The sequence below is a fragment of the Halyomorpha halys genome, unplaced genomic scaffold, assembly GCF_000696795.3.
Source record: "Halyomorpha halys isolate HHAL.00 unplaced genomic scaffold, Hhal_1.1 Scaffold1151.1, whole genome shotgun sequence".
NCBI classification, from domain to species: Eukaryota; Metazoa; Arthropoda; class Insecta; order Hemiptera; family Pentatomidae; genus Halyomorpha; species Halyomorpha halys.
The window spans coordinates 40,117-54,046 of record NW_027106607.1 but is presented as its reverse complement, the minus strand read 5'-3'; the positions used below and the strand labels follow the sequence as shown (position 1 = coordinate 54,046).

General features: G+C 30.8%; 1 protein-coding gene across 1 annotated transcript; it reads left to right on the top strand.

The window, feature by feature from the left end:
• Nucleotides 1–2,989: 2,989 nt before the first annotated feature.
• bai (Transmembrane emp24 domain-containing protein bai) lies at nt 2,990–13,703 on the top strand. The gene is made up of 5 exons (XM_014433050.2): nt 2,990–3,303; nt 4,395–4,515; nt 5,287–5,357; nt 9,544–9,670; nt 13,252–13,703. Exons 1-5 carry the CDS (start codon nt 3,127–3,129, stop codon nt 13,371–13,373), a joined length of 618 nt encoding a protein of 205 aa, XP_014288536.1. The 5' UTR covers nt 2,990–3,126; the 3' UTR covers nt 13,374–13,703.
• Nucleotides 13,704–13,930: the final 227 nt, after the last annotated feature.

The following is a 13,930-nucleotide window of genomic DNA, read 5'->3' as shown; positions in this document are numbered from 1 at the left end:
TGTCCTGTACTGGGTGTGCCATGGCCACCTTTCTGAATACATCGATAACGGTGACCCACTTATAGCCTTTCCAGGTGAAAGAATACACCAGGGTCCTGTTTCATAATGAAGTACAAACTAATACTATTAGTATTATAGATTTATCTTAATTTAATTACACAGACTTGTACAATAGTAACTTGTACTTTAGTATTTTTTAATTACTGTAATATCACTAATAGTCATCCCAATAATGAAAAAATAAGTATTAGTATTATTACCACACTAGTTTCTACACTTGTATTATTAACTAATACTATTAGCTTTCATTATGAAATAGAGCCCTGAAAGTCGCAGAGCGGCGCGTTCGCGGTAGGAGTCTCTTCTTGAGCTGCACAGGGTGGATCCCGATCATATTTCGTTCTGAGGCACACCTCGCATTTTCTATGAATTTCCTGGATTATGCGTTTCATGCCCCACCAGAACTATTTGCGCAGTAATACTTGTAGAGTCTCACGATGATTAGTTTTTCCGTTTTTTGATACGCCAAGGTTCCTCTTTTTGATATTCCGGGTCTCTCAGAGTATCTACCATCGATGTGCATCGAATAAATGATCGATCTACGCCGTTCTTTTCCGTTCTCCATAGCCGCAGGATCTTTTCCTACACTCTCGCGTTTCCAACATATAAATGGTGGATCTTACCGGCGTTTGATGCTTCTTTCAGCGCTCTGCAGATTTGGTCCTCTTTGACACCCGGTTGAGGCCAGATCGTCGTAATGGAACTACCACCATACTTGCTATGTTCCATCTTCAGCAACCCCGTGGTTTTTGTCATTCAAATTATCTGCCGTCTCTTGTCATCGATTGCCTCCTCAAGTACTTTCATTTCCGTTCTCGTTCCAAGACACTGTAGCGTGCTTCTGCCTGCGTGAGACGCCTACTAGCGTAGGCCGCAGGACCCTCTCCTGCCTCACCTTCCTCTGACAGCACTGCTCCCAGCGCGTACTCACTAGCGTCTGTTATGAGCGCGAACTGCTTTTGGAAGTCAGGAAACGCTAGTACTGGTTCCTTCTCCAACTGATCTATACATTTTCGTATATTGTCTTCAATGGCCCGTATCATTACTATCCCACTACTCTTCCTTAGGAAATTGTTGAAGGGTACCAGGTGTTATACTTATAGACATAAGCGCCCGGGAACAGGAATCCAGAATGGATATTGAAGAACCAGTATGGATAAGGATTGCGTACAATCGGTCAAGGACTACTCCGCCGCCCTTGAGAAGAAGAGAGTACAAGTATAGCGGTCGGGAGAAAACGCTGAAAAGGGACAGAAGATCAGGAGAAGCAAAACCAAGAGCCAGAAGCCGCCGAGAAGCCCGCAAGTGCCTTGGTTGGGACAAGTGGGCAAAGTGACAAAGACAAGACAAAAGTGGGCATCTGGTGGCCCAGTGTTCCCGAACTCACTGTTTCGAGTGTGGAAACGAAGGACACTTCTCCCGGCAGTACCTAAGTACCTCCTCAATATGCGGTCGCCTGTCTGCTTACATCCTCCTCAGATCTCACGGGTCTTCCTTTCTCCTGGTCCTCGCCTCCTTGCGCTCCCTCGGCTCCTTTGCTTACGACCATTCCTTTGTTCATCCACTTCGTCTTCAGTTTCTGATATTCCTGAAACTTCCCTCGACGATCCACTCAGTCTCTGCCGAAATTTTTTTCCTTTTTACTTGTTGGGAATTAAGGAAGAAGAAATAAGGAACTCTATGAGCTGCACTAGGATATAGATATTATGACCTTTGTTAGACTGAGACGCCTTGTGTGGGCAGGACATGCTGTATGGATGAGTCCCGGTGAAATGCCTAAAAGAGTCATGGAAGTCTATTGTCCAAGAAGAGTCGGACGGCCCAAGCTCCGGTGGATGGCACGAGACGCACGAGACCTACTTGGAGCCCGAAATCGGAAGGCAGCAGCCCAAAACCGAGCCGAATGGCGAAAGCACATAGAGGAGGCCAGGACCCATCGCAGGGTTGTAGCGCCTACTGATAGATAATATACTTGTTGGGAATTGACCTCCATTAGCTCACCTTCGTCCATATTCCTTCTTCGATACATGTATGAGTACTGCCGGTAATTCCGAATGATAGCCTTTTTTTTAGCGTTACGATCTCCTCTTGTGAGATCGTGACATGTCGTTCATCGACTAACCTACTCGCTGAAATTGTCCGTTTGAAAAGACAGCTCAGTAAGGCTACCGTGGAGGACGGGAGTGGAGGGTTTGAAGCCGTTTTTCGATTTAAGGGGCTTTTTAAATATTGCTCTATTTCAAAGTCTTTCCTTCCCGTTTTAAGCTAATATTTCAAAAGTGATATAGGGTTTTCGTGCTTCCACAGTTGCAATGACGATAGTCAAATTTTACTTCTGCTTATCTATATACCAAATTTATACTAGAAGTATAGTCTTCCTGAATAATAAATAAATAGTTATTTGGGAAAGTACACGGATTAATTTTATCACTAAGTGGGGATGTAAGTTAAAGTAATGCGCTCACCAGTTCTTTTTCCCTACCACTATTACTCAAAATTTTGGGAAATTCATAATTTAAATAAATTTTATTTATATGTAACCCAATATAGTTTGGTTGTACAAACAGGTATCCATAATCAAGTAAAATGATGATTTTATTACTGTAAATAATGCTTTATAACTATAGTTATAATTTAGAATATTTTTGTTCTTCTTCTTCCAATTAAAAGCATAAATGAAAAAGCCAAGTACAATTACTTGGTAATAATAATGCGAGTTGTATGTAATGATGTTTATATCTATATTTAATTATCCTATAACTATTATGGGTGGAATTTAACATGGAAACAGGTTTTAAAATATTATAATATAAAACGGAATATTCTTTTATACAGCATTTTATGCACACGTAAAAGCTTGTTATAGAAAAGAGTATTTATTAAATTACTATTTTAAATATCGATTAACGGGTTACCGATTGCACTGTCTTCGAAACCAATGTTTTGACGCCACGTGTGGTGCTGTTAGTGATTCCAACTTGTCTATGTTAAGATTATTGTTGGACTACTATGTGTTATATATGACAGTGAATTAATTTATTTTAAATTAATTGATAACAGTCCAACATGAATGTATTACTTTTACTTTTTGCTAGTTTTACTGGCTTTAGCTCCGTTGAATCTATTATGTTCCAACTTCATCCCAATACACAGAAGTGCCTTCGTGAAGAATTAAAGAAAGATGTTGTAATAGTAGGCTCCTTCGAAATAACTCATGTTCCAGGACAGAAAGTTGATTATGTTGTATGTTCAATTTTTTCTTCTTCTTTAGTAACTGATAACATATTCAATATTAAATAACAAATTTATTTTTGCATAATGTTGTTAATAAATAAGGAGGTACTCAGGGTTTTGGTCAAGCAAACAATAATTGAAAACTAGGGTCAATTATTTTTTAAGAGCCAGTCAACCTTTTTTAGAGGTCACAATTGATGATATTTTCTTTATTGCACCCTGGACTATCTTGTTATTAATTCACATATGGTCAACTATCTATATGCAGTAGAGTAGATAGTTTTATTTCTGTTATAGCTCTCTGCTTTTAGAATATTAAACTGCTCAAATTGAGCATTCTGTGTTTATATGAAATATAATTTATTTGTCTTAACTTAGGACTTATTGCCAGTTTGTTTAAGTATATGTCTCTATTGAGCTTCGACAATATTTATGAAAAGTGGTTTATTAGTTATCAGTTATATCATTTGCCCTAAATATAATTACATTTATAACTCTTAATTACAATCTTACTTTTTTGTTATTTTATTTTCATATATTATTTTGAAAGCTATTCCAATGTTTAACTCAAAGTGCGACAGGCGGGTCTGTGAGACCCAGTTTCAAATATTTGTCTACTTTTTGTGTCAAATCTTATGTTCCATTTAATGTTTGGAATATAATTCTTTTGTCTTAACTTACGACTTGTAATTTTGTTTAAGTATATGTCTCTATTATTTCACTGTTATGTTTATGAAAAGTGGTTTATCTGTTATATCACTTTTCCTAAAACTATGTATTTGTATGGAAATAGATTATACATCCTAATAATATAAATTAGTTTAGAACACCAAAATGTAAGAGAAATAAATATTGTTACGGGTCCCTCAGGCCTCCCTATCAAACTGAGTGTTAAGGTTAATTTTTGTAATTAACTTAATAGTAATCTGGATTTATTACTGATTTATAATTGTTACTATTTATCTGCCAACAAGAAATAAATTATCAGTAAAATTCTTTGTCTAAAATAGGAATGATAAGTATTATGTTAAGACTTTAATTGTAGTCTATAAATCTTCAAAGTAATATTTTTTATTAATATATTTTTATATTATCCATAGGTTACAGACTCAAAACGGGAGATTTTGGATCAGAACATTGATGCAGGAAAGGGAAAGTTTTCATTTTCTACAGAGCATGAAGATATTTTTGAAATATGTTTTAAGTCACGGGTCCCTCCACGTAAGTTATGTTCTTATGTATTATCCCATTGACCATATGTTCTATTGTGGGTTATGTCTTGCCCTATTATGATTACTGCTTTTATTATATCATAGCTGTCAACTTCTATGTGCTCAAGAAATGGACTAACCTCCAAAGGATCTTTTTCAGGTGAGGTTGGGACCTAACATTGCATAAATGGATCAGTTTATAGTTTCAGGTTATAAACCATGATAACAGAACATATGGCCGATGAGGCTATAGATCAGGACCTTCTTTTGATACCAACTTAACGTAATTTTACTGTTAATTTTATCCAATCAAGATCTGCTATTGAGGTGTTGGACCTTAATATATTTCATTTTTCAGCCGATTGTGTTAGATTTGGTTAATTTGTTAATAGTTTAATGAAAGCTTAATTTAGGTAGGTGATGGTGCAGGAGGGGAAAGTTTTTTTTTTTCAAAATCATAGTGAGTGCTAGTATTGTGACTCTGGACATTGACTTTACCTGATCACAACTGTTGTGATCATAAAACTGAAAGGGTTAATAGGTTTAGTTAATGTAAACATAATGGATGTGAGAGGAGGGGGAGTTAATTGGATAAATAACAATTTAATGACCTATTGTAGTATCATTTATAGCGTTTTAATGTACTATATATTATACTATAGTTATAACTGTTATAACCAGTGTTAAGATGAAAATGACGTTTTCCTTGCTCTTTTGGAGACCCCAAGAATAGAAAAAAAAAAACAATTCTAAAATTATTTTTTATTTTACTATGTTTTAGATCAAAGAGGTGTTCCTCAAGATGTTACTCTGAATACACAACGTGGAGTTGAAGCTAAACCTTATGAAGCTGTAAGTAAATTTTTTTAACTTAAACAACTTTCAGGCCCCCAGTTAGAATTGAGTGTTTAGATGCTGGAAGTGGTTTTAATATGTTTTTACGTCAAATAGTAATGACTTAAACTTGTTCTAAGTTGTAGGCTAGGTCAGGGAAGATCCCCAAATTTTTTATTTGTTAACACAGCACACCCTATTGAAACTTTTATTCTATAATTAATTAAAGAACATTAAATTATGTATTAACTAATTAAAATTATAAATTTGGTTTAAGAATACTATCGGTATTGATGGTGAAATAACAGTTTTTACGACTTTCACCATGAAATTGAATACATGACTTTTAAACAGCTGTTCTAAATTAAAAATATCAAATATAAGTTGTAGAGTATAAAATTTAGTGTTATTAGTAGGTACCTTACATTTTGAATCTAAATACTACAACTCCTGATGTGATTTGATTTGTTCACTCACTAGCAGGGTCACATTATCACCCTTGCTTATCTGTACAAATTCTTACCTGCTTCCAGTTAAGGTACGACATTCTTGTAGTTTTTGACTAGTAATCAATAATAAACTTAAATTTAATGATTATCCTCCTTTGAAATTAATAAATTTACATTTGAAAGTCTATTGTTACATATTGGTAAAAGCTATCAACAAACAGGGCCCTGTTTCATAATAAAGTACAAACTAATACTATCAGTCTTGTAGATTTATCTTATTTCAATTACGCAGACTTGTACAATATTAACTTGCACTTTAATATTTTTTAATACCTGTAATATCTCTAATAGTCATCCCAATCATGAAAAAAATAAGTATTATTATCATTACCACACTAATTTCTACACTTGTACTATGAACTAATACTATTAGCTTTCTTTATGAAACAAGGCCAGGATTACAACAGCAACTTCAGGTTTTGCAAAATCTACAATTTTAGGCCTTTCAATTTTTTTTTTTATCTCTACTAGATATAATTAATTAATTATAGATCTAGATATTTACATCTAGTACTAATTTTATAATTTTTTCACTTTTTCAATAGTTATTATTATTGCCATGTAATGGACTGTAATAGTTTTTAAACTTGGTAGGTTTATCAAAGTAAAAAAGATATATATTGATCCTATGACATTTTGTAGCATCTCTCTTAGGCTATTAAAATTGAATGGATGCAGAATTTTAGTTCTAAGCTTAATAATACGTTTCAACTATAGTAATAGAGCAAATTTATAATGTTAATTATTCATTCAAATCAGAATTTAATGTTCTTTAATCTATTTAATTTAATTTTAATTTATAATCTTAATTAATTTTAATTATAATCTTTTTAATTATAATCTTAATTATTCATTCAAATCAGAATTTAATGTTCTTTAATCTTGAAAGCAGGGAGTTTTCACTATGAAGCACTCTTTTGAAGTTATAAATGAGAAAGCTGAAAAAAGGCTAAAAATCTTTCCCCATCTAATTTATGACCTATGGGAAATATAATGAAGTCTCATAGGATCAATGTTGTATATCTTTTTGACTTTGTTAGCTGTACCAAGCTTAAAGATTCCATTAAGTGCTAAAAATTATTTAAAAATTGGTGAAAAAAGTACAGATTTTGTTCGAAAAAAAATTAGCTCTATCTAAAGTATATCTGATTGAGATATGACAAAAATTGATAGGACCAAAGTTGTATATCTTATAAAATATCTTGTGAGCTCCTTGTGCAATCTGCTTGTTGATACATGGTATCTAGGAACTGGGAAGTCAGGGAAATTTTTGGGTTGAATTGGTTAAACCATTTTCAAAATATAGGTATGTCTAAGTAAATACATTATCATATGCATAAGCAAAAATAGTGCATAGTACTTGATAAAATTTATTTCTGACTATTCTTTACACTGTTCCCCAATAGCGAAAAAATATTTATTTTTCGCTAAATATTAAAAAAAAAAAATTACATCCTGACTTTTGACTCGGTTATTTAGAGAAAAATTGTCGATTTTTTTTTTTTCTTTGAATGCAAGCTGAGAACTGTTACATGGTGAAGTAAGCTGTAAGATTGAATGGTCTATGGTTGATTACAAAACAGCTTACCCACATTGTGATTTACCAAAAGATCAAATTATCATCACATGTCTATTTTTGCTAACTCACGATTTTTGGATAAATAAAAATGTTAAAAACCAATCTAATTGCCTTTGCAGATGAAGCTATAAAAAACTCTTCAGATGCAATTTGGGGGTATTTAATCATCTAATCCTTCGTATATTTTGTGACAAAGTGATTGTCGAGAAAATCCTTGTGAGTTAATAAAACTTATAAAAATCACACTAGCATCTTTTTATACCTTTTCAAGCCATTTTTGGAAAACAACACTTTAAAAAATATTTTTACAGATTCTCAATTTCTGCAAAAAGTTATCGTTATTTTTGAATTCAAAATTTGTATTGAATAGGCACAAGAGAAAGTTATAATTTAAACCAAAAATCAATTTAGAAGACAATTATAATTAAATGACCAAGAATAGTCATTTTCCCCAGTTTTGAATTATTTCTTCAAAGGGATTTTTTCATCTTTTATTAATTCTTATCTTTTTGTTTTGCAATGAAAGTGTGGAATATCCCCATTTTATATCGGTTTAAAAACATGTACATGGATGTCTATGTTCGTAAATTATTTTAGAAATAATAAACCATCGTGTAACAATATAGAGCGTTTTTCTAAATATTGGTGTAAATAAATCTGTAAAATTCCTTATCCCAATCATGAAGTTTACCTTTATCAACAATTATTAAATACATTTAATAGGTAAAAAAAGTAGGGAAAAATAGATAATTATTGATAATGAACAGCGGTCTGGTGTGTGGCGGCCAGACTATGTAGCAAATTTATATGTTTTGCATGAAGTAAGCACCTCATGGACCAGTTCTATAATTAGCTATATATTCTGAGTTACAATAAATTTGGAGTCATTCAGAGGGGAAGGGGAAAATTCCCTTGAACATAAGCCCACCTAAATTGCGTATGGGTACACTAATTTAAGACCATACAATTACAATGAAATTAAACTAAAGCTATTAGAATGACATTTGTGTTCCTGGACTGAATCTATAGTGTTAGTCATTCAAAGCATGATTTAATGTTCTGGAATTAACTATTGAATAAGGTCTCAATAGGTTGAGCCACTTAAAAGTTATTGGCCAAAAAAAAGCCTACAACCGCTGTATTTCTCCCATCTTGGCCTATAACTCAGAACCTGGCTAACGTAATGTATTAACATCAATTGAGCATATTAATACTATTTCCAATATTTTTATGCTATGATTTATATTTAAATCTAATCTTGACCGAAAGGGCAGTGGAACACAAGAGTTATAAGAAACAAGTTTTTTGTTAAAAGGAATTTACAAAAAATTATATTTTATTTCACTTACCTTGAGGTGAGTTATCCATAATAGTACAACTATTATGATGTTAATGACATCATACATAGATCTGGATATCTGTCTCTGAATCTGCTGTTTAGTTTATGTCTGTTTATGATGTTAAATTTTCCATAATTGTTTTTTTAATTGTGATAAATTCAAATAACATGCCCAGTTTAGTGGTGTATTATTAATTTATAAAAATTATTTTTAATTCATTATTCAATTTATTTAATATTTGTAGTATCAAACCATTTACTGTACTGGCTTACTCTATTTGTATGAGGGTTAATCTCATAACAAATAAATATATTATTAGTATTATATTTTTAGTTGAGAAAAAACAAAAAAATATTAATTTATAGTCAATATTTGTATTTAAATTCCATGTTTTTTGGCCAAATTATTAAAATTATTGGGTACCATTTTTGACTGGAGATTTGTAAGATGACCTCAGCATTACAACCTTGTAGTGACTAGGTATCAGACTTGAGACGTGAGATTAGATAGCCTTAGCCATCCCAACATGAATGAACCATACTTCAATGTTAATTATCATTAAAAAGATGCTTGTTGAGAAAGAACATTTTTTTTTTTAATTTTCTATCTTATTTTAAATATAGGTAGGTTATTATAATCTAATGATAATGATAATTAGTTTTATTATTTAAAGTTAGTGTTTATTTTATTTCTGATAAGAGTTACTTATCTTTTATGATCTGATAGGATATCTAACGCACACACACACACACACACATATAATGTTTTTGTTATAGCTTGGAGAAGCTGGAAAGCTGAAACCTATGGAACTTGAATTGAAGAGACTTGAAGATTTATCCTCATCTATTGTTCAAGATTTTGCTGACATGAGACAGCGTGAAGTTTCAATGAGAGACACAAATGGTAATATATTGAAATTATCAAATCAAATACAGTAATAAACAAAAGAAGGTTTAAGACAGCTTATAACTTGGTATAGACATCATTTGAGGACTTGATGTTACCTTTGGTGTTCTTGTAAAGCCTGAATTAATTCTTATCTGTGATATACATATCTCCTAAAATTTTATCTTTCTTGACCATCTATTTCTGTGAGCCAAATTTCTTCCAGTTCAAATTGTGATAGGCGATTGCCATATTATATTATTTTTCTGCACATTAACTACTATTTTCTTTTACTTTATGTCCCCTAGAATTGATATAAGCAATTGTTTTGATTGAACTACTTTATCACTTATTGTCAGTCTAACATTTGGTATCAGTGTCTAGGAACCACATATCTAGGTTTTTCTTTCTATTTTATTAATTTTTGTTACTATAGGAAATATATTTATTGGTTAAGAGGTAAAGTTGTGTTTAATATTTCATCTAAAACAGATACTTAAATGAAGTTGAGGTTACCTTTCCCTCTCAATACCCTCATGCTTCCCCTAAAACGTCTCATGATATTAAATGATGCATCGAAACTAATCCTATAATTTAAGTAAATAAATAAATCTAAAAATGTTCATATACACAGTGGGTAAAATAATCATTCATACACTTAATTTTTTAGAAGAAAAACATTTAATTATTTAATTATTTCTTGTTTCTAAATCGACTGATTATTATAAAGAACAATATTCCCCATTAATTTTTAAAAGTGAAGAAAATTATAAAACTGTACAACCAAATTAACAAAATATCTAAATTTATCGTCCAAAATATTATTCATATAGTAACAGTTGGCATAATAATAAATTGTTAGTTGGTTATAAGCTTATGCTTTTTACCTAAAACATAATTCCTTAATCAAATACAAACACGTGAGCTAAATGTTTAGTATTGTTGGTAGGATTAAGTTCTACCTACAAAGATGAAATGATCCAACAAGTATTGAGTTATTACATCAGTTGAATATTTCATTCAATTGTACAATGCTCAATACTTAAAATTGCATTATAATAGGACTTGTTCCTGTTATTTTTTATGAAATGGTATCAAACATTATTCAATGGAGAATCCATCACACTAGACCCTGACTTCTTCCTTAGGATTTGCAGCCCTCTCTCACACAATTTCTCCTTTTATTTTTGGCTTCTGAATGATTCGATTTGTCAAACCTAATGTCAGCTACAACCCCTTGAGAGAGGGTACGAGAAGAAGTTGATCTATCAGCAGATTTTGATTCTGCTCTAAATGTTGTGAGTTAGACTTCGTAAATTTCTTTTCTGGATTGCACTTAAGTGCATCGAAGACCTCTTAGCTTTTGAAGGCATTTGTGTTCTCATCCAACATCCATGTTAATAGTGACCACCACCTTTTTCATCCCCAGATTAAAATTCTGTTTTTGGTGACATATTCATCCATCTTATCTGGGTTTCCTATGTGTTTGTTAAACTGTTCCACACTTGAAGGCTGGGGTATAGAAATAACTTTTTCATGTTTGATTTTAGACTTAAACTATAAAGAAAAAATCATAGGACTAGTGAAAGCCAAAATAAAAAAAAAAATTTATTTTTCTGTTGTCATAAAAATTTGTATTTTAGTGTTTCCCAAGATGTGATTGCCTAATGTCAACTTTATTCCTGCCAAGAATGCAATAATTTAACTAAATATGAATGTGATCGGGAGAAACCGTGTGCTCTCGGCTGTTTCCACTCTCTTCAAACTCCTATCTGTATTTTTCCTCCAGTTAAGCATCAAATTCTTTTATATTTTGTATTTATTCACTGTTTGTCCTGTTGACTATGATAAATGGTTATCTATCTCTAATAAAAAAAAAAATTAATGGTACTTTATAGAGAAAGATTTTTTAAAAATTCATCATTTAAGCCCTGCCAGAGTTTTCAACAAGGACAAGACCTAGCTGATATTAAAGATCACTTAATTGTGTATTGCTTTACCGAGTTAAATCAATATTGCTGAAGCCTTTTTTAGAAAACTTTAAAAAATATCTCTCTAAGTGAAAGTAAAAAGTATTGTTAACATTCAGAAATTAAACATTCATTTAAATAATAATTTGGTCAAATCAGACCAAAGTCTGGTCCTTTAAAACTGGGAAAAAATGTAAAATTTTGTTCGCACTATTATAATGATGATATCTATTTATCTATTATAGGCTCTAAAATATAATTATTATAATAAGTAAGAAAACCTTTTTTCAATTATAGTTTACTTCAAGATTAAATAATATTTCTAGTTTTATACAAACAAACAAAAAAAAAGTCAAGATTGATATTTTACTAAAAAAAGCAATTTTTAGCACAAATAAAAATAGGTAATCTATCAAATTAGTGAATAAGAATGACTCCTACTCAGCAAATCTAAAGAATGTAGCTGGAAAGCCGAGCATAACCAAATGGTATTGACGTGATGGTTACTTACCCCCTACTCATATTAACTGTTACAATTAAAATAATTCAATATATTCTCTAACTTAATTCTGATCTCTTTATTAAAAAAAAAAATAATAATACTTATAATGAGAAAAAGATTAATTTTTGGAATAGCGTAACTGATGTTGAAAGCTTTGCAGTTTCGAAATTAAATTTTTTCCACTATAGAACTATGATAACACCTGAAGTGTTTGACTAAAACTGAAGTTTCAACCCCAAACTTAAAGATGAAATGGTGTTAAAACCATTTACTGGTGAAATAGTAACAGTAAAAAAGATAGCAGAAAGGTTGATTCACCTCTGCCATATTTATGCTCATCCTTGAAGGATTATGGAATCAAAGATGAACAGTTTTTATGTAAAATAAATAAGATAAACCTGGGTTAGTGGTTACTAAAATTTCTTTAGGTAAACTTCTGACTGACCTCACACCTGCAGTTCTTTCTAGATTTCTTTTTACCTTACTACTAGCTGATCTTTTTTTTACCCAAATGTTTGTCAATTGCTGGCTCTCACTCTTCCTTTACAAAAAATGATAATTTTGTCAACATTTCCACTTACTGTACAGGATTGGACTAACTGCTTAATTTACATTTTAGAATTATTAAAAAGAAAGAGTTAAATGGAAATATAAAAAAAAAAATCCTTTACATTTTTTTTTTTTTTCTGATTTTTGATCTGCTGCAATATTTGCTCCATTTCATTATTTCGCTGTGGAGTTATACCAGATGGTGCTAGGTAGTTATCCTAAGTTTTTCTGTTTCCTGTTAGAATAAAATACATGAAATTCTACATACCCTGGTTTATCTTAAATAGAAAATTTTGTGTAAATTCATTTATTTACTACTGAACCTTATGATTTTAGAACTTATTTTACTTTCTTTTTTTTTTTTTTTTAGTTTATGACCAATAATAAGTTAATTTATGCACATGATTTCATTATTTTTATTTAAGTGGATCAAAGAAAAGCTTTATGTTATTAATTCTCTATTCTCACTGTGTTTATTATTAAATTATTATTTATTAAATATTCACATAAATTGTCATGTCATACAAGTCAAATTATCGTATAAAAATATATTAATAAAATGAATTAATTTTTTTCAGAATCTACTAATAACAGGGTTCTTTATTTGAGCATCCTTAGTATGATATGTCTTTTAAGTCTTTCTGTGTGGCAAGTTCTGTATCTTAGGAAATTTTTCAAGTCCAGGAAACTGATTGAATGAATTATGTTATTTATTTTATTTTTTATAGTGCAAAATTGTCTTGTAAATCCTATTTGTAAATAAAAATAAAATTGTTACTATACCTTAAGTACATCTAGATTTTTAAATTTAAATTAATAGCTACTTTGTATTTTTTGATAACAGTGTTTCATCATCATTCTCTTCATATTTTCATTGTCTCAGCCAGTATATTGTTTTTGAATGGAAAGATTTTTCTTTTGTTCTGATTTAAAATTTAAATGAATTTAGTCTAAGTAGTTTGAATTTTAATTGTAATTTTATGTTGGAATGATAAATTTGTGGTGAAATACAATTTAATGTTACAACTTGTTTCTTTTCTTTTCTTTCTATTTTTTTTGTTACATTTTTATGTAAATATAAAACACATAATAGATGTCATATTCTAATAAATAATTTTTTTTTTGTCTTTATTAAGCTGAGCAATATTTTTTTTTTTGTATTAACTGGGTGAATTTTTTTTTCTTCTGATTTATTTATTTCTGATTGATAAAGTTGAAATACATTGAGTAAAGTATCTTTGCTTCAATTTGAAAATA